The 20,588-nt window shown below is 41.6% G+C and overlaps 1 protein-coding gene across 1 annotated transcript in view; it reads right to left on the bottom strand.

Moving 5' to 3' along the window:
* Nucleotides 1–5,141: 5,141 nt before the first annotated feature.
* The window catches only part of LOC309855936 (uncharacterized protein), a 34,632-nt gene continuing 19,185 nt past the window's right edge, over nucleotides 5,142–20,588 (bottom strand). Inside the window, exons 12-17 of the mRNA XM_082716530.1 lie at nucleotides 19,628–19,762; nucleotides 16,571–16,709; nucleotides 11,648–11,701; nucleotides 11,070–11,150; nucleotides 8,205–8,474; nucleotides 5,142–6,599 (exon numbers count right to left, since the gene is read on the bottom strand). Of these exons, the coding sequence (XP_082572656.1) occupies nucleotides 6,580–6,599; nucleotides 8,205–8,474; nucleotides 11,070–11,150; nucleotides 11,648–11,701; nucleotides 16,571–16,709; nucleotides 19,628–19,762 (699 nt within the window). The 3' untranslated portion in view covers nucleotides 5,142–6,579. The remainder of the gene's footprint in view (nucleotides 6,600–8,204; nucleotides 8,475–11,069; nucleotides 11,151–11,647; nucleotides 11,702–16,570; nucleotides 16,710–19,627; nucleotides 19,763–20,588) is intronic.

The raw sequence follows: 20,588 nt of genomic DNA on the forward strand, positions 1-20,588 counted from the left end.
TAAGTCTCATTTTTTCTAATATGATTGGAATACGTTAAGCATTAAAATACACATTGTGGGAAAACTGAAAACACCAATGTGAACAAAATTTCCTTGGAAAGAATGTCACAATATTCTTACCCAAGTCCTACTTCCTCTAATCTCTTATTTTAAAAGAGACTTGGAAGACTAGATATGCTTTAATACTAAGGCCATCAAGTGAGTTATGGTATTTGAGAGTATGTTTTGTTCGACATCTACATCTAAAAGTAAAACACATAAAAGTGTTTTTTTCCCCATTAACTGCAGCACCATAACATACTGTGTGCCCTAGACAAATACATAATATCCTTCAACTGGGAAAAACATCATTTAGAGGTCTTCTAGTTAAATTATTCTAATTTTTGTGACCCTTTGGGCCCTTAGGGGGAAGCTGTTTCCCAGTTACAATGAGAAAAATTCTGCATTTGCTTCAAATGATCTAGAACTTCTGCCTAAACCACATGGATAATTGCCACTTTTTAACTTAAGAGATGTGCTCCTAACGACCCAATATTAAATTCCATCTTTTCAATTATCTAAACCATGTGAATTTTAAAAGACTCACCTGGCAAAATACCATGTAATTTAGTGCTCTGATAATCATCTTCCTCCTTCCTCTGAAAAGGCCGTAAGAAAGGAGCTAATTAGGGGGTCCTGCCCCCTACCTCATGTGACTCTTCCCCACCACAGTCCAGCTCATATCCCTGAGGACTGAGAGGGGATGTGTACAGCTACCCCAGGCCCCCTCATCTGTGTGGCAGAATGACTCATCCTGCCCACTGGATACACAGATAGAAGTCATCAGAAACTACATCCCAACACATACTCCCCTTATCTTGAGGGATTCCTCCACAAACTTGAATGACCTGAGAGCGATTCACAGACAGGAGTTTCTTGCCTTAAGTGTTGGGTTTGGTTTTCAGTGGCTTTGATAATGGAAAGAAGAGCTCAATGGCGTGATGGGCCTGGGGCCTTAGAGTTGCTGCCTTCCTTCACTAGGAATGATGACTGGCCTGCTGTCTGTGCCTAGAAACAAGGAGAGGCAAACAGATCATCTGTCTATGGACAGGGCTTGTACAGAGGAACACAGGTGTTACTTTGGTTCTAGAAATTACCATGACCTATGCTTCAGACGCATGACTGGCCCGAGAAACCTCTTCTATTCTTTATTATGTGGTTAGTTCTTCTCTTTTTCCATTTAATCCTGGGCCTACAGTCTACAAGTTGTATAACATGACCAAGTTGTTTTAACCTCTCCTTGTTTCTTCTCCTAAGAAGGGAAGACGATGCTAGAACCTTCCTCAGAGGGTCAGAGGGAGGGTTACGTAGAACAGCTCATGTCGAGCACTAGCACTGTTCCTGACATGTAGTACATGCACTATGAATGTGAGCAATTTTTAAAAATTATTAGTAGTCTTTGGGCTTGGTGACTGGGCCGAATTGGTAAAACCCTCCTTCACTACTATTTTCTTACCTGCGAAATTCAGAAAACTGTAGGTCCCCGCTCAGCATTCAGCACATCAGGGGCTCCCCAGGGGTCTGGTGCAAGCCCCTACCCTCCCAGAATAAAGGATAGCAAGCAAAGGAACATGGTAGGATGGAGATACCTTTCCCCTAAAAATATTCCCCAGTCTTAGCCTGTTAGAGATTCACTTGATTAACAAATTATTTTGGAAAGGAAATAAACAGTGAAAGAATTTCTCACACCTGAGAATGACTTAATCAGAGAATTAAGATGAAAAATCACAGCTGACAGCTGCCCCCCAGAGGGTGCAGAGCTTTAGGATGAAGGAAACAGTTCTGGATAATGGTCTGGCCAGACATCCAAAGGCAGGGATTGGACAACTCAAGAGATGCCAAAGCACCTGAGACAACCCAATGAGGAAAAAAAACATGGGGACAGAAAGAGAAGAAAATCCAGCTTTGTCTGGGGCCAGCACGGACAGAAACTAGTGAGTCCCCTTGGCAGTATCACCCTGAACCGTTCAGGTGCTGTCCTTGTTTGAAGACCAAATACTTGGTTCTACAGCGGGATCTGGCTTCCTAGTTTAGGGCAGAGTGCTTTACAGTATTGCCACGGACTGAAGGTTTGTGACCCTTAAAATGCCTATGTTGAAGCCCTGACCCCCAAAGCGATGGTACTTAGAAGTGAGGCACTGGGAGGTATGTTAGGTCATAAGCGTGTTCTGATGGTAGGTTAAATGCCCTTGTAAGAAGAGAGTGGGAGAAACCCCCCAGCTCCCTGTGGGGACACAGTGACAGGTGGCTGTCTACAAACCACCATGAGAGCCCTCACCAGACACCAAATCCTTGGGTACCCTCACCTCGGACTTCCCAGCCCTCAGAACCATGGGGAATGAATGTCTTTCATTTAAGCCACCCAGTCTGTGGTATTTTGTTGTAATAGTCTCAGCTGGCTGAAATAAATAGAAATTTAAACATCTATTTAAATTTCTTTTAAAAGCCACATTTTCAAAAATTGAATTGTATCAATTTTTTGGTTGAAATGTATTTGGTGAGACTAGGTCAAAAATTTCCGTTGTATTTATGTATTTTTTAATATGATATTAAAAATAGGAATAGCTTCTTTCACCTGGCTGGCTCAGTCATTAGAGCACATGAGTCTTGATCTCAGGATCGTGAGTTCAAGCCCTGCGTTGGACATACAGCTTACTTAAAAATATATCTATATGAAGGGGCACCTGAGTGGGTCAGTCTGTTACGCGTCTGATTCTTAATTCTGGCTCAGGTTATGCTATCAGGCTCATGGGTTGGAACCCCACACTGGGCTCTGTGTTCAGTGTAGAGTCTGCTTGGGATTCTTTCTCTCCCTCTGCCCCTTCCCTCGCTTGCTCTCTCTAAAATAATAAATAAAATCACTTTAAAAATGTAAATGTGATTATGACATCAATTTAACATCAGAAAATATATTCATGTGAACTTTTTTAGAAGCAACATTAACTAATGCTAACTTGGTGCTAACTAAATGCTAGGTGTGTTTCTAAGTGTTTACCACAAATGCATATAATCCTCTCAATAGTCCTACGAGGAGAAACCTTCCCCTTTTTATAGATGAGGAAACTCAGGTAAGAAACCATGGATGCTTGCATGACGAGGAAGTGACACACCATGATTCGACCCTGGGGTGGCGTGGCTCGGGCCTGTGCAGCCATAGCAGCCTTTCACCTTTGGTAGTAGGGGCCCCAGTAAGTCAAGGGACATTTTCATCACCACCATACAAACACCATCATGGTTATCTATACGTGTCTCCTCCTCGCAACACTAGGAAAACTTCAAGTACAGGAAATGCCATGTTACCCACGTCTGTGTATTCTCAGGCCCTGGCACTGAAAGGTGGTAGAAAGCGAGAGAAGGGCAAATCTTCATGGGCTCCCATATGTTTCTCATTTCTTTTTCTAATCTGGGAATAAAGAAAGTCTCCAGTCTTTAAAAAATCAAAGTATTCCCAATTACCAAAAAAAAATTTTAATTGTAAAAAATGCACATGTGTGCTTACTTCAAAACAATTTTTGCGTGCCTATACTGGGAAAAATCCAAAATACATAAGCCTGTAGATACATATATAGCCCACATGTCTACAGCTTGGCATTATGTGGTCACTGTCCTTCAGAAGCCAACCCCTCTCACTGGTGAACCAAAGTATCGTCCACTTCCCCTTGCACCGGTCTCTCTCGACAGTAGTTCCAAGAGGCCCAGGCGATCACCTCACCGGCCGGTTCCCACACTGCCCGACAGGAGTGGTTCAGAGATCCAGCCAAGCTCCCCAACAACCCCCAATAACCCCCAGTAGTCCCCTACCAGAGAAGCTCCTCTTCTGACCGCTTTATCCATGCAGGTTCCAGACGAGATTTCACAAATAGCCTTTACAGCTAAGGGAAAGTCAAAAACTCACTGAACTAGTCCAAGTTTCTCCAGCAGTTGAGTTTTTATAAGTAACAAAACCATCTCTTAGACTTCCCAACTTGCTTGAAAATAAAGCAACACTGTAAATGCATACAGCATACCCTCTTCTAAAAATGAAACTCAAGGGGAGCCTGGGTGATGCAGTCTGTTAAGTGTCTGTCTTCAGCTTGGGTCTTGGCCGCAGGGTCCTGTGATCCAGCACGGCGTCGGGCTCCCTGCTCTGCGGGAAGCCTGCTTCTCCCTCTCCTTCTCCCCCTGCTTATATTCTCTCTCTCACTGTCTCTCTCTGCTGAATAAATGTATGGAATCTTTTAAAAAAATAAATAATAAAAATTAATAAATAAAAATGAAACTCAAGCCAGAGTTTATAGCAAACAGCACAAATGGACTTCCACAGAAGAACGATGGCTGACTAACTCACCAGGAATCCACATCATAAGAGAAACACACTGGATCTAAATTCCACTAGTGGGCTTCAGGGCAGAGCTGCATGTCCTCATTAAGAAACAGGAAAAACCTCAGAACTCCGTGCTCAGAATTCAATCCAGGACCGCAGCTCCAGAGCCGTTACCAGAAATACTCCAACCACAGGGTGTGGGCTAGAAAAGATAAACTCCCAGCAGTTACCCAGTTGGGATCACACCCTTCAGCAGGCCGTGTGCTGCTTTAGCCCCAAGAACTTCCAACAACGGGCAACGGGCAAGGCCAACAGCTGAAAACGACCATCCTCATGAGAACCTCTTGAAAAATCAGCAAATCAATGGCCTCTGCAGAAAATGAGAGTGAAAACGTGCTTCCACATGTCAAAGAACGGGAGGAGAATTTCCCCCTAAAGCAATTCAATAAAATTACAAAATGCGTCCCAAATGTGCAGAAAAGTCCCGTTAGGAAGATGCACAGGTAAGGAACTAATACGAACCCACCTGGTTTTAAGTAGAAACATACCTTCCAATAACGAGGGGGCAGGAGTGTCGCTGTCATTCCTGGAGTGAGGACAGTAGGGGGACAAGGGGACGGGCAGGTTATTCTGCATTTCTGCAAACTCCCAGGTGAACCAGCTCACCATGGTTTATGCTGGGTCCCAGTCCAAGAACTGGAGAGCCGGCGACAAAACCAGCTAATGCCCAAACAGCCAAGATAATAGCAATCGAGAAATATGATGCTTTGTAAGTAAACAATAATGCAAAGGAGACACATTAGTACTGTACAGATTTATTTTTCTTCCTTTCATCCACAGTATGAAAAAGGTTGAAAATTGTTGGGAAACCAGATACATACAAAGCACCTCTGAAATTATGCTTTTCTTCAGAAAACAACTTATAAAAAAATCATAAACATTTAAAAATTCAAGTTATTTAATAAAGTATTTATACTCCTGAATGTTAAAATTCCTTGTTTCCTAAAATATAGGACAATTAAAAAAAAAACTCATAAAGCGACACTGATTTAATTCCACAGGATCCCTGACAATTAAAAATATGTTCTCCCCTATAAAGTGAATCTGTTCTTCACAGGCAAAACAATAGTTTAAGTGTATTTCTCTGATTAATTCATTGAGATTTATTTTATTCTCCAGCTAATGCTTACAGTAGACTGATGGTAATTTATAGTTTCTTCAAATAAGTTAACAAAACATATCCAAAATGTTAATCAACTACGTGCATGATTCTGGGAGAGTGACAATGGCTATACGGACCCCAAAAAACCATTTCACCAATTAACAAGAGCCAATGTGGCTCAGTATTCTCTGGGGCAAATCTTCTTCAAGAAGACATGACAGTTTTCCCTTGGTCCTTCTACAGCGACTTCTGAGTGGCATTTGTCCCCCCAGAAAGTAAATGATCCCAGGGTGAAAGTCAAGAAATGTAGTGCTTGGCCTTGTGATTTTGGAAGGTTGATGAAACTTCCAGGGACTCTCTGACCATCCATCCGTCTTCACCGCCTGAGATAAGATCGCCTCTGAGCGTGCACCCCAATGTGTGATGGGGACAGGATTACATTTCTTCTCATCACTCCAGGTCCAGGTAACATGATTGGTTTACCGATTTAACAGACCACTAGCCAGATAGGTTGGTAAAGTGAGCTATGGAAATCATCCCACCTGAGAAGATACATTGTACCTGGGGGGGGGGGGGGGTTGGTGACAGGCCTGTCACAGTGGGGGCTAAAAGAAAAGGAAATCTCTCTTCATTATTAATATCACGATGAAAAAAAGCTCAACTACATCGGCATGAGTTTAAGCACACTACCACTTAATTGCTTTCATAATTCGCAGACTCCAAAAGGAAAATTACCACATTTCTCACCTGACTGAGTAGAGTCATTTTAAGCACCTTTGTAAGGACAGATATTGGTTGGGGAAGAAGGACATGAGCAGGAGGTGCAAAAAAAAAGAGAAATAAATAAATGAATCTCGATGTTATAGAGATTTTTTCTGCCTTAAGTTGTCTAAATATTTTACATTTTCTGTGCCCCTGAATAATGTGAGCTGCAGAGTTTCCGCCTGTGTGAAAGGAGCTGCCTTCAGACTGTGCAGTTCAAGGTCTCATCAAGTCCATACCCAATTACCAGTTGAAGTGGTCTTTTGCAGATAAAAGTTCCTGAGGCTTCCTTTTTCAGCTCATCTTCCAAACTTCACCTTTCCTGTAAGAAACCTAAAGCAGAGAGAATCAAACAGATTCAGGGATTCACTATTGGGCAGGAAAGGGAGCATGCTTTTATAGACAATCACTTGGAATTTCAAAAACGATCTTCTGTGATAGGTGCATTTTCCTGAGCTGAAGATAAGCCATCGCAAATTCAAGACTGTGGTTACAAGATACTAAAACGTCCTGATAAAAAATGCAAAACTCCACCAACTAACTGGATATTCTGGCCACACACAAAGGCACAAAATATTGGTAAAATTTTTTTTGGTAGTTGTTTTTTTTTTTTGGATTGTTTGTTTTTAACTCAGAAGAGTTTTGTTGTCCTATGTAATGAGGAAATTGGGCTGATCAGCCAGTTTTACGATCTCTTTCAGCGCTAAAAAAAATTTCACAAACCCCTTTACAGTTCTAATGTATCAATAAGTCAGGTGTCTAGTGAGATCAGGAGCAGAGACAAAAAACAGAATAACAACCCATTATAAAGAGCCTGTGAGAGAGACTTTTCAAGGCTTATTACTTTGATGGAAGAGGCTGTGATTATTTGGTTATGACAACACAGAGGCTATTGTCGGCAACAGGCAGAAACATCTATATGCAAATAAGCAGATTTCCACACATGGGCCTCAGTAATTTACAAAATTTCAACATATCCAGGAATATGAATGAGAAAATTGGTACCAAAACTCAATAGTCTATCTGCTTGCGGCTGCTGCATCCAAAATCTACAGAGGAAACATGATCATGGTATCTCAAAGCATCCTGACAGATCACAGGATGATTTTACCATTCACATAAATTTGTGGAGGCATCTACACATTCTTCACATCCTTTTTGGAATAAAAAGTCCAAACAATTCCAACAAAGCCCTCTCTCTGACTTACTGAGGCTGTGGAGAAGTAACACTGCATTCCTCAACTACAGTAACAATAGGTAACAAAGGTTTGAACCAGTTTGACCAACACGCCAAATCAAGCCACACACACAAAAAGAAGTGATTAAAGACAAAGGAAGGAACTGTGTCGTTTTCTGGATTAAGTCTATAAAGTTTAGCCTTAGTCTGGACTCGCCTTTTCTGCTTTTCTCTGCCACTGGAGGCTCACTGGTGCCACCGAGTGGCCTCGCCCAGCACTGCTTCTGCACCACAAGGCCTATGAGGCTGAATGTCTCCAGTACCCAAAGCAAACATCTTTATCCCACCTACCCCCCACCCCACCCACCCACCTACCAGGCCGCTGCCTTTGCCAGCCTTACTACCTGCCTGGAGCTCTCCATGCATTATCTTTTTTCACTCTCACAATAAACCCAGGACATAGAGTTTTTTGCATCCATTTGCCAGAGGGAAACAGAGAGGCTTACAGTTAGGTTAACAATTTGCTAGTCCCAAGCCAGCCAGCACTTGGAATGGGATTTGAACCATTCCTCTGAGCCCGCCCACAAATCATCTTTATTTAGATCTCCACTTACGGCAGTTCACAGGCATACTCGACCTCACCACCTTTCTCTGAACCCAAGCTCACAAATAAACAAGGAACACATTCTATGGTAGAAACTTGCTATTTGCAAAGACACAGCTTGATTCTAAGTAAACAACGAAGATAATTTTCCGCTCACCTTTCAGCACATCTTGGACTTCAACAGAAACGTTCTTCAGGCACTTGGATAAATTCTCGGCTGTGGCATTACCCTGCTCCTTTTCTTGCCACTTCTTCAGCATCCTGAAGTTACACATGGTAACATCTTCTTCCTTCTCCCGGATATCATCAATATCACTAATTTCCAACTCCAGGTTGGCAATGGCAATTTTTATCCACTCCCTCCCCAGCCTCGCAGCAAGAGTGATCAACTGTGCGTCTGTTAACAGGGTTCTGGTCTTTGCTCCATCTAAAAGCAAACAAGGAAGTCCACCGTTCCTCTCAACATGCCAATCATTTATAGCAATTAATAATGAAAATGTATTCTCCTTCTATAAAAAAGGACGCAATGATTTGTAATATTAACTGCCTGTAAAATATATTTAAGTGTCCAAAACTCCCTGTTTTCTAAACGATTATAAGGACCAAAGGGAATTATTTTGTGCAATAACATTAAACCAGGGTATAATGTTCACAATGGTAATTCAGTCACTCAGAGAAAGAGACTGTTTACAAAGCAGCACAAGGTGGGTTGGAATAAAAAAAAAAAAAAATCAGACACCAAAAATCATTTATACAGCCCCAAAAGAAAAATATACAGTTACACCCTGCCCAGCTCTGTGTCTTTATCCGAATGTAAGTGCCTCACATAGATGCTACCCGAAGGGCCAGTAAAGCAAGCAGCAAGACATCCGAATTGAAATCTCCATTATGCCATTTCCTGGCATTTGGGGGAAAAGCACACCCCACAGAAGAGTCATGAGATGGTATCTGTAACATCTGTTGATCTCTAAGAAACAGCATCATAAGCTTGGAGGGACACGTTTGCCACTGTTAAACCATAGGCCCCATGAAAATTATGAGCCTTATAACTAAGCTAGATTTTCTCTTTTCATGTGTTTCAGTTGGTTGTGCAATAGTGCAGCAAAGTTCACTGGTTGCCTACATTCAGGGAAGGATCGGTAAAGGGATTACAAATACTAGAGGTGAAATGAGAAGGGAGAGGTAGCATACTTTCTGCCCTTCCTCTAGAACCACAATATTTCGGCTCATCTGCCGCTGACAATTTACTAATAGGAATGTAAACTTTGCACTGAGACCTTTTCCCACCTCACAGATCCTTAACCTTCTAGATTGAAGAATGGGGTCTAAGCCACGGCCTGCGCCCTCTAGTGGCTTTTGGAGACATGGTGCATCGCTCCTAGCTCTCCCAACTGCTGCTGCTGCAATGAAAGCTGCACCGGGAATCCAGGAAAAATGCAAGTTCTCAGGACCATCCCCAAATCTACTATTTCTGATTCTGAACCTAAACTTTAACAAGATCTCCAGGTGATTCTACGGAGACTGAGTGCTGACCATATTTAAAAAGCATCAATCACACTGACAGAGTGAGTAAAACCACCAGAATGGGGGTGACTCCGTATCTCAAAGAACATTGTGTAAGTTCCTAAACTAAAGCAAATCCTTACACCAAGTCATTTTGATACCACACTGTCAACTCCAAAAAGGCTGGAAATCCTTACTCCTTCCAGGTACCATTTAATCATTTTAATTCTATTTCTACCTACTTGCTATTGGAGATCATTTTAAATAGCCAAAAGTTAAATGCATATAACAAGAAAAACTTTTCCAATGTATCAGTTTAATATAAAATGGATCCCAGCTATAAGATGAACACGGTCTGAGGATCTAATGGATAACATAGTGACTAGAGTTAATTCTGTATTATATACTTGTAATTTGAGGAGAGTAGATCTTGTGTATTGTCATCACCAAAAAAAAAAAAAAAAAAAAGTGAGGTGATAGATGTACTAATTAACTTGACTGGTAAATATTTTACAATGTATATGTATATCAAATCATCACATTGTACGCTTTAAGTATAAACAATTTTATTTGTCAATCATATCTCAATAAAACTAGGAAAAAATATTCCAATTTAGTTAGGTTTTTAAAATAATTCTAGAGCCTCACTTATTTTGATGTTTACTTAACAAAACAACAATAAACATTTCTACAGTGATACATAGTAAAAATTATCCACATGTCATCCTCACAGTCTCCTGTTCTAGAAAGTAGAAAGTATCTTGCTTTACTTTACAGAGAGTTTAACTGCTTTCAGAGATTCATACACCTTACAATAAAAAAAGGTATTTTGATGAAGCAGTTAATTTAGGGAGTTACTGGAGGCCCCTGAAGCCTTGAGACCTTGAGCGTCACATAATTTGAGTCTGTTTTTAAACTTAAGTTTGTAAATTCTGGCTGGACTTGAATTTTGAGCTACATACTCCATCTTCTGGCTGCTTGGAGTACTGTTGTTAAACATTTTAAATCTCTATCATATTTTCACAACTATCAAGCCTTGGTCTCTGCCATTTAATTGTAAGAAATTGAGACTTGCCTCCAATAATTGAGCTGGAGGCTCTTTACCCCAGAGAGAGCTAGTAACCATGAAGCCAAGGAACGCACACATGGCCATTCAGTGTTTCATTCATTCAGTCGGCGTTCATTATCTTCTACATAAAAGGCTCCATGCTCATTGCTACAGGAAAAGTAAAGATGGCCTGTACCCTTACAGACTGTAATGGAGCTCCCCCTGGTGCCCCATTCTATTTAGACTGGATGGAGGGGAGAAGTGGGGACTCAAACTGGAAAAAGGGTGGGGCAGACCAAGCAGGACCCTTCCCCAGGCCTGAGGAGCTGGGACACAGAGAGGGTATCTGGGAGGGCAGGCACAACTGGGATGTGGCCCCAGAAGACTGACCCAAAAACAGGGGCTTGGATGAGTATCAATGGGGAAAACCAGGGAAAATGATTCACAACCAGTGATGACTTTTTTACACACCTGAAGAGTCAACCTGCTTCATTCTCTTGTCATAGATGTCCTCATCAGGTAAGCTGCTAGTCATTTTTCGTCGCCTGTTACCTTTAATTAAAAAAAAAAAAAAAAAAAAAAATCACCAAATTGGCTTTCCCTTGTGTTTCTTATTTTCTACCTACCTTTAACCTGGATTTTTAAAGAAATCATCATTCAGGTGGAAACAAATTGAAAATGAATTCAAAGGTTTTTTAGGCGACTAAGAGAATAACAGAATACTTAGCAGACTGTAGCAATATCACATTTGCCCAGCAAAATATAAATTCTAGTGGACAGAAGGAATAAAAGAATAGGTTAAAGGGAGCCTGGGTGGCTCAGTCATTAAGCATCTGCCTTTGGCTCAGGTCATGATCCCAGGGTCCTGGGATTGAGCCTTGCATCAGGCTCCCTGCTCGGCGGGAAGCCTGCTTCTCCCTCTCCCATTCTCCCTGCTTGTGTTCCCTCTCTGTGTCTCCCTCTGTCAAATAAATAAAATTTTTAAAAACAAATAAGTAAATAAAAGAATAGGTTAAAACCCACTCAATGTCCAGTTAACTAGCACTTACCATTTGTGCTTCTTTTCGAAATATTCTGATTCTGATCGTGCTGAACCCAGTCACCTGTTAAAGTATAATAAGCAGCAATGGGCAACAGGCAAAATTTGACTTAAATCAATTTATCAAAGTATATAAAGCTCTAGAGTCTTGGCAATCTCTCTGAAGTTCAAATATGAGTTTGGGATTATAACTTGGTATGTATGCCAACGAGCATATATCTTTGAGGTAAATACTGAGCACTTGTTCCAGCAGGTCCTACAAGGCAATTTCCCAAACTCAAGTCATCTGCATATAATTATTCGGATTCTTACCAAACCCACATGCCAGGTGAAAAGCTATTTATTCACATCTCTAACTACTGCAAACAGAACACTGGTATCACTTGCTATATCGATAAGGAAGTCATAAAGATAAACATTGTTTATTTCAAATTGTACTTACATGTACTCCACCTAAAACAAACTCATATATTATTGTTCTGCACTCTGGAACACTGTACTTGGGGAGTTCTGTCTGAACACATCATTGTGACTCTACACCACCTCCCCCGTGTGAGATGCAGTCGCTGCTCTCTAAGGTAACTATGCCTCACCCAGGCCTTCTGTAGGTCCCTAGAGCGATCTCAACCAACCATTAGGTTAGCCCTTCCTCCCCTACAAAACAGTGGAGCCCAGAAACACCTTACCATGCAGAGTATTATTAAATGTTTTTAAAAACCAAGCATAAGAGGTCTTATAAAGTGGTCTTTAAAATGACCAAGAGACTGGTTCTTAGCCCAGAAAACATGTTACTCAGATTGCTACATATTGAATACCTCTATTAAAGTACCATTAGCTGTGACCAAAAAGTTAACGTCTTTCAAGCTCATTTATTTGAACAAATAACGAAAACCCAAAAAACAACACAATCCACAAGACCCAGCCCCGACGAAGATTATGGGTAAATAACTTTGGCTCAGATAAAAGAGCCTGCTTCAAACTAGCTAATTTAAGAGTATAACACTGAGAATAAGAATCAATCCCATCTACCAAAAAGGCTCATGCTTAAACAAGGACTGAGAATTCCGAAAGGCTTCGATCCCGTTTCTCTGTTAGAGTATAAAGACAGGAGAGGAAATGCAGACCTAACAGGCAGCAGTCTGCACGGCAGGAAGACATACAGGTGTGCCCGGCACACAGCACCCACACCACGTCATCACTAGCAGAGACCTAATTCATCTGTCTATCCATGACCCGATGAGTACAAAAGAAACTAGCTGAAAATGGACTCAAATATTGTTCAGATGTTGAAGAGGCTTACAGAATACTTAACAGATCCTTGTTGTTATTACTTTTGTATAACAAATAAAAATTCTGGAGGATGAAATGAATAGAAGAGTGGGTTAAAACTCGATATCCTGCTCATGGCACTTACTACTTATGCTGTTTTTTGAAATGATACTGGATTGCGTATGATTACCGGGAAAGAGTTAAGGTATTATAATTCAAAATGCAAACGATGCAAAAAATAATTTCTACTACAGACATGTGGCACTGACAGGAGGGAACCCTGTGCCATTTGTGAAGGAAGCTACAACAGCCACAGGCAGGTTCAGAGACCTGTCCACACTCCCACAGAGAGCTGGTCAATTCTAGGGCTGGAACTAGAACCCAGAGGACCTCACTCCCAATCCACTCTTCTGCTTCCCTTTTAGCTCCAAAATGTGCTCACTAGACACATGTCTGTTGTTTTAATAACCTTCTTCAAAGAGAACTGGAGGTCAAGGTCAGACCTGCCTGAGGAGGCAGCTAAGGGCAGCTAGGGGGTGTGCCTCTCCATCTCCACTCTTCCGGAGGCAGCCCACACCAGCGGCAGCCCTCTCCAACTCCTCCCAGGGCAGGAGAGGATATTGAAGAGGTTGTCACCGGAGGACTTCCCAGCACCAAAATCTTAAACGAGGAAAAGCGTTTCCACCGCAGAGCCATAATCACACAGCAGGAGCGACAGTTCGCTGATCAGATAGACAGGGGGACGCAAATGAGGCAGGAGATCAGCCAAAATGCAGATGTACATCCAGGTCATGGGACAGACTTTGTCAGGATGTCCCTCATTCATATTAAAATGTATGAGATTAAAAAAAAAAAAAAAAATGTATGAGATCCTCGAGTACAGATCCTTTACCTCTTTGGTTAGGTTTATTCCCAGGTATCTTATGGTTCTTGGTGCTATGGTAAATGGAGTCGATTTTCTAATTTCCCTTTTTATATTTTCATTGTTGTGTATAAGAGAGCAACTGATTTCTGTGCATTGATTTTGTATCCTGCCACATTACTGAATTGCTGTATGAGTTCTAGTAGTTTAGGGGTGGAGTCTTTCGGGTTTTCCAAATAAAGTATCATGTCATCTGCGAAGAGAGAGTTTGACTTCTTCTTTGCCAATTTGAATACCTTTTATTTCTCTTTGTTGTCTGGTTGCTTTTGCTAGGTCTTCTAGTACTATGTTGAACAAGAGTGGCAAGAGTGGGCATCCTTGTCTTGTTCCTGATCTCAAAGGGAAGGCTGTCAGCTTTTCCCCATTGAGAATGATATTTGCTGTGGGTTTTTCATAGATGTATTTTATAAACTTGAAGAATGTTCCCTCTATCCCTATACTTTGAATTGTCATAATCAAGAATGGATGTTGTATCTTGTCAAATGCTTTTTCTGCATCAACCGAGAGGACCATGTGGTTCTTTTCTCTTCTCTTACTGATTTGTTCTATCACATTGATTTGCAAATGTTGAACTGCCCTTGCATCCCAGGGATAAATCCTACCTGGTCAGGGTGTATAATCTTCTTAACGTATTGCTGGATCCTATTAGCTAGGATCTTGCTGAGAATCTTGGCATCCATACTCATCAGGAATATTGGTCTGAAATTCTCCTTTGTGGTGGGGTCTTTACTACAGAACACTCATGAAAGAAATTGAAGAAGACACAAAAATATGGAAGAGCATTCCATGCTCATGAATTGGGAGAATAAACACTGTTAAAATGTCTATCCTGCCTAGAGCAATCTATACTTTCAGTGCCATCCTGATCAAAATTCTACCAGAATTTTTCAAAGAGCTGGAACAAACAATCCTAAAATTTGTACAGAACTAGAAGGGATTCCCGAATTGCTAAGGAAATGTTAAAAAAGAAAAACAAAACTGAGGGTATCACATTGCCTGATTTCAAGCTTTACTACAAAGCTGTGATCACCAAGACAACATGGTACTGGCACAAAAAAAAGACACATAGGCCAGTGGAACAGATAGAGAGCCCAGATATGGACCCAAAACTCTATGATCAAATAATCTTTTACAAAGCAGGAAAAAATATGCAGTGGGAAAAAGACAGTCTCTTCAATAAATGGTGCTGGGTTAATTGGAGAGCTATGTATAGAAGAATGAAACCCGACCATTCTCTTACACCGTACACAAAGATAAACTTGAAATGGGTAAAAGGCCTCAACATGAGGCAGAAATCTATCAAAATCCTAGAGGAGAACAAAGGCAGTAACCTCTTCAACATTGGCCACAGCAACTTCTTTCAAGACATGTCTCCAAAGGCAAAGGAAACCAAAGCAAAAATGAACTTTTGGGACTTCATCAAGATCAAAAGCTTTTGCACAGCAAAGGAAACAATCAACAAAACAAAGAGACAACCCACAGAATGGGAGAAGATATTTGCAAATGACAGTACAGACAAAGGGCTGATATCCAAGATCTATAAAGAACTCCTCAAACTCAACACACACAAAATAATCACGTCAAAAAAATGGGCAGAAGATATGAACAGACATTTCTCCAAAGAAGACAAACAAGTGGCTAACAGACATATGAAAAAATGTTCATCATCATTAGATATCAGGGAGATTCAAATCAAAACCACCTTGAGATATCACCTTACACCAGTTAGAATGTCCAAAATCAACAAGGCAGTAAACATGTGTTGGAGAGGATGTGGGGAAAGGGGAACCCTCTTATACTGTTGGTGGGAATGCCAGTTAATGCAGCCACTTTCGAAAACAGTGTGGAGATTCCTTAAGAAATTAAAAATAGAGCTACCTTATGACCCTGCAATTGCACTACTGGATATTTACCAAAAAGATACAGATGTAGTGAAAAGAAGGGCCACCTGTACCCCAACGTTCATAGCAGCAATGGCCACAGTCGCCAAACTGTGGAAGGAGCCAAGATGCCCTTCAACAGACAAATGGATAAAGAGGATATGGTTCATATATACAATGGAGTATTATGCCTCCACCAGAAAGGGTGAATACCCAACTTTTGTATCAACATGGACGGGACAGGAGGAGATTATGCTGAGTGAAATAAGTCAAGCAGAGACAGCCAATTATCATATGGTTTCACTTACTTGTGGAGCATAACAAATAGCATGGAGGACATTGGGAGTTGGAGAGGAGAAGTGAGTTGGGGGAAATCAGACAGGGAGACAAACCATGAGAGACTGTGGACTCTGAGAAACAAAGGGAGGGTTTTGGGGGCGGTGGTTTGAGGGAATGGGTGAGCCTGGTGGTGGGTATTAAGGAGGGCACGTATTGCATGAAGCACTGGGTGTGGTGCATAAACAATGAATCTTGGAACACTGAAAAAATAAAATAAAATTAAATTAAAAAAAAAAAAAAAAAGGCTGAGATCCAAACCTCAGAAAGGTAAGAGAGGGAAAAAAATAAAACCCAAACCCTCTATTGGCTAAGCCCACCTGCTGCCTAAAGCGTCCACACCTCACTGAACTACCCAATGACCAAGGGGTCTGGCTGTGGGTGCCTGAGAACCAGAGCCTCGCTGGACTCTTCATCTCTTAATCCGATCTTTAGATGTTATGGTAACGGAACAATCATCCTACTTGTTTTCTTACCCCCACTGCCCCCCAAACCTGAGTTTTCATTCAAGATTCAAAACACTTACATTCTCTCAGTTTTGCTTTCCACACAATTTCCTCAGAATCCATTTCGACTAGAAGTAATTTAAATTCCACTGGTTGCTCCAAATACACTTCAATGTAACTTTTTAATTTTAAAAGTGAACCATCAACAAATTCAATTTCCTTAAAAAAAAAAAAAAAAAAGAGTGATTTTTTTTTTTTTTTTTTAAATAAAAGCTGCATTAGTTGGCAACATAAAATGTCAAGTAAGGAATGGTAAAGGGGTCAGCGCTGACTGGAATGCTTACTTCGATTCTGATCTCATCCCGTAATCACAGATCCTCTGACTCTCCTGCTTCTTCCAGCCCTTCTTTACTCAGACCTGCTTTTCTCCCTCATTGAGGCTTCCAGTACTTTGGCCCGATTTTTTTAAGGTGTAAATTTTCAGCGCTTTCTTGGGTTCAGTGTTTCATGTTCCCAAACTAATCACCCTTTCCTAAGTGTTCTTAAACTCCCTCACTGGTTTCACTTCAATCATTCCACAACCTGGAAACGATTTAAAGACATTTACAGAACCACACTGTTTATTTCGTCCGCATTCCTCACTGAACACCACCTTGCCCCCACAAACCCTTTCATTGCTATTTTATGGATAAAGATCTCAGAGAAGCTAACGAACTTGGCCAAATCCACATCTAGGAAGTGGGAGATTTGAATTCGCACCTACACACAACCACTACACTTAACCACTACATAGACCGCCCTATGCCTTGGACCTTCTCTCCTCTCCAGACACTAGCAAGTCTGCAGGGAGAAATGTACTTAAAAAAAAAAAAAAAAGTGGGCGCCTGGGTGGCTCAGTGTGTTAAACCACTGCCTTCAGCTCAGGTCATGATCTCAGGGTCCTGGGATCGAGTCCCGCATCGGGCTCTCTGCTCAGCAGGGAGCCTGCTTCCCCCTCTCTCTCTGCCTGCCTCTCTGCCTACTTGTGATCTCTCTCTGTCAAATAAATAAATAAAATCTTTAAAAAAAAAAAAAAAGAAAGAAAGAAAGAAAAGAAAAGAAAAATCATTGAACTACACTGAGCATCACCTTTAAAAACCAACATTCCTACCCTGTCCCCTCCCTTTCCATTATAAACCACTAGCATTATCCTCGCCATGGATCACCAAGGCCTACAAAGCCAAGAGCTTTCTCTCCCAAAGCCCTCTGCATTCCCATTTCCCATTCCCATTTGTCTGGTGCCTGGAGCCCAGCTGCACATCCCCATCATCTCACTTAGGCACATTCAGTTCCCTCTTCCAGGAAGGTTGTCTATCCTGGTGAATCCCTCTCCCCTCCAACCCAGAACAAATGTCTCCACATAGGAACTCTGCACGGAAACCCACTGCACCCATCTCTATGGTAATTCATTACACATTAAAATTATTCTTTACATGACTATAGTATATCTCTCTATATCCTAGCATCTTTTGAAGGAAAAGATCACAACTTACTCATTTTTTAACTTTTAGCTCTTATCCCAGACTGACTTGTAATAGGTACTTTTGATATATGTCAGTTAAATAAATCACGAATGGTCTAAAATCAGTAAGAACACCTTAGATTTAACAGAGTTTCACAACTCTCAGAGTACCCCAAAACCACTACCTTGCATAATCATTAGGGCAATCCTGGGAGATTAGCCCCATTAGCCCAGAGATTTGGTAAAGAGAGAGCACACAATTGGTGACAGAACTGGACTATTTAAAGCCCTCCCGCCACCACCATCTTGTGTAAGTGACACCTCTAGGGACCACCTCAGTCCCTTCCCAGACAGATGGACCATTCGGTGTGTATTATTCCCTCTCCTAGTGGCTCTCAATCTTGGCAGCACAGTACAGTCACCCTGGGAACTTTAACAAGCCCAATGCCGAGACCACTCCCAGAGCAATTAAGTCAGCATCTCTGGGGGTAGGACCCAGGCCACAGACTTTTTTCAAAGCTCCCCTGCAAATTCTATTTTGCAACAAAGGCCAAGAATCACACCATCCTAAACAAACCCTTCGAATTTAATCCCACCCCCCAGACAAGACTGCAGCTGGTGTCTCATGATCACCTTGAGGTGGCACCTGCCAGGGCTTGATCAGCTCACAAGGGCTAGGAATCAGCCTCTCAGATCCCAGTGCAAAGATGGTGGCATTAGGGGCCAAGGGCAGAGTGGGCTCAGGGCCAGGCTCATCTGCCACCTGGGTGTGGGACCCAGGCAGCTCGCTAGCCTGCTCTGCACGTTAATGGAGGATGCTCTCTTCAGCCTCAAAGTTGTGAAACTCAAAAAACACCCGGTGGGAAGAAACCCTTTGCAGCTGGAAAGGAAAGTATGGAAGGCTGTCTGCCCAACCTGACCACTTCTACAGGGCCAGAGGCCTCTGCTAATACGATAATGCAACACGGGCCACCCCCATCAGCTCCCTCTTCTTTCATATTTTAATGTAATGGAATCAAAACACATTTTTAATTTTTCACAGATTAAGAAACAAACAAAGGGGTGTACAAAAAGAATTTCCACAGAGATGTCTAGTTAGCTAAGCTGCAGCACGCAGTCAGGGCACCCAATGAAAATAAGTTTCAAAAATAACTTTGTCACTTACAGGAAACCGAAATCGCCTACAAATGTCATGGTGTATACAGTGAATAGTTGAAATCTACTGACAATTTGCTCCCATAACTATTTTTCAAATGCCTTCCAATAAGAAAAAGCCGATCACCTTGTTAGCAACTCTTTCCCATTAACCTTCAGTGCTCTGTGACTTAAGATTAAACTGAGGGTTTTTATTCCTTTGAAGCTAACACTGTTTGAAGAATTTAATTTAAAGAACTCAAGAAAACGTAAAACCTTTCTAAAGGAAAAAATATTAAATAGCCTATTTCTGCAATGGTGGCAAATTAATTCTGAAATTCAACGGCATCTTTGGAATAAGCTACAAGTTTAGAAAAACTATGGCTTTCCTGTAAATAAAAATGAAAGCAAAATGAATTCTTTTAAAAACCTTCAAAATAACCTTAGCTACAAAATATACATTCCTGCTGCTACTCCAAGTGGTTATTTTTAAGATATATACCTCTGGGGTGATTTCAGCTTCTGGTTCACTGATCAGTCTGTATTTCTTCCCATTCTCCAATAACTTCTGGCAAACAGGAGGCTTGTCAATTTTCATGAATTTCTTAGAGGAGTGCTTTACTGACTTGGAAATATCCTAAAGGCAGAAATAGGTTTGGGCTGTGAAATGCATCAGTAACAACTGTAAGAACCGTTAAGTGCCCAGGCAGTGCACGTGCCCCCAGCATTCTCGTCATGTCCCCCCACAAAATGACCGTGATGGAAACACCTTCAGGCACCCTAAAAAGAAACACCGCAGAGGCTAGTAAATCACCTCGGACCCGCACTGCAAGCTTCTAGGTTTCCAAACCTCTTTCGCTCAAGCACTACAGCCAAAAGCAACCACACACACACCCTGGCTAGCACCAAAAGTTTGCTTCTGAAGGATTTGAGAAAATTAAATGAGTGCCAGCCTTACACGTTTGTACTGATTATCTGTCCATTGTGTGAACAGAAAGCAACTACTCTATTGTACACAGTTCCCCTTGACCCAGAGCTTGCTTCTACCCAGCACTATGTGTTTCCAGCCTTGGCCTCACCACTGTCCCAGACGGGTTACTGATTTTATACGCATAGTTCGAATGCCCCACAAAGGCAAATGAGAGACTTTGGCCCAGGCTCCCTTGTGCAGCAGCTGTAGATGTAGCTGAACATGAAATCTGGGTTTTCTGAATGCAAAGTGCAAGGAAATCTTCCTACACAGAAAAAAAAAGTCAATCCCAGAAGGTGTAAAACTACAGCATCAACAGGAAGCCCATCCTGCCCTAACCGTGCCGTGCGCCCGTTGTTCCAGCGGCAGAATCAGCTCCTCACCCAGCTTCCCAGGAAGGAGAGAGAACACCCTTTTAATTAATTGAATTTACATGGGATTCTTTTGACTCCATTTGAAGACTCGTTTCCCAGCTGAAAGTATTAACTTAAAT

This window comes from Mustela nivalis (genome assembly GCF_964662115.1).
Source record: "Mustela nivalis genome assembly, chromosome: 1".
Taxonomy (NCBI): Eukaryota; Metazoa; Chordata; class Mammalia; order Carnivora; family Mustelidae; genus Mustela; species Mustela nivalis.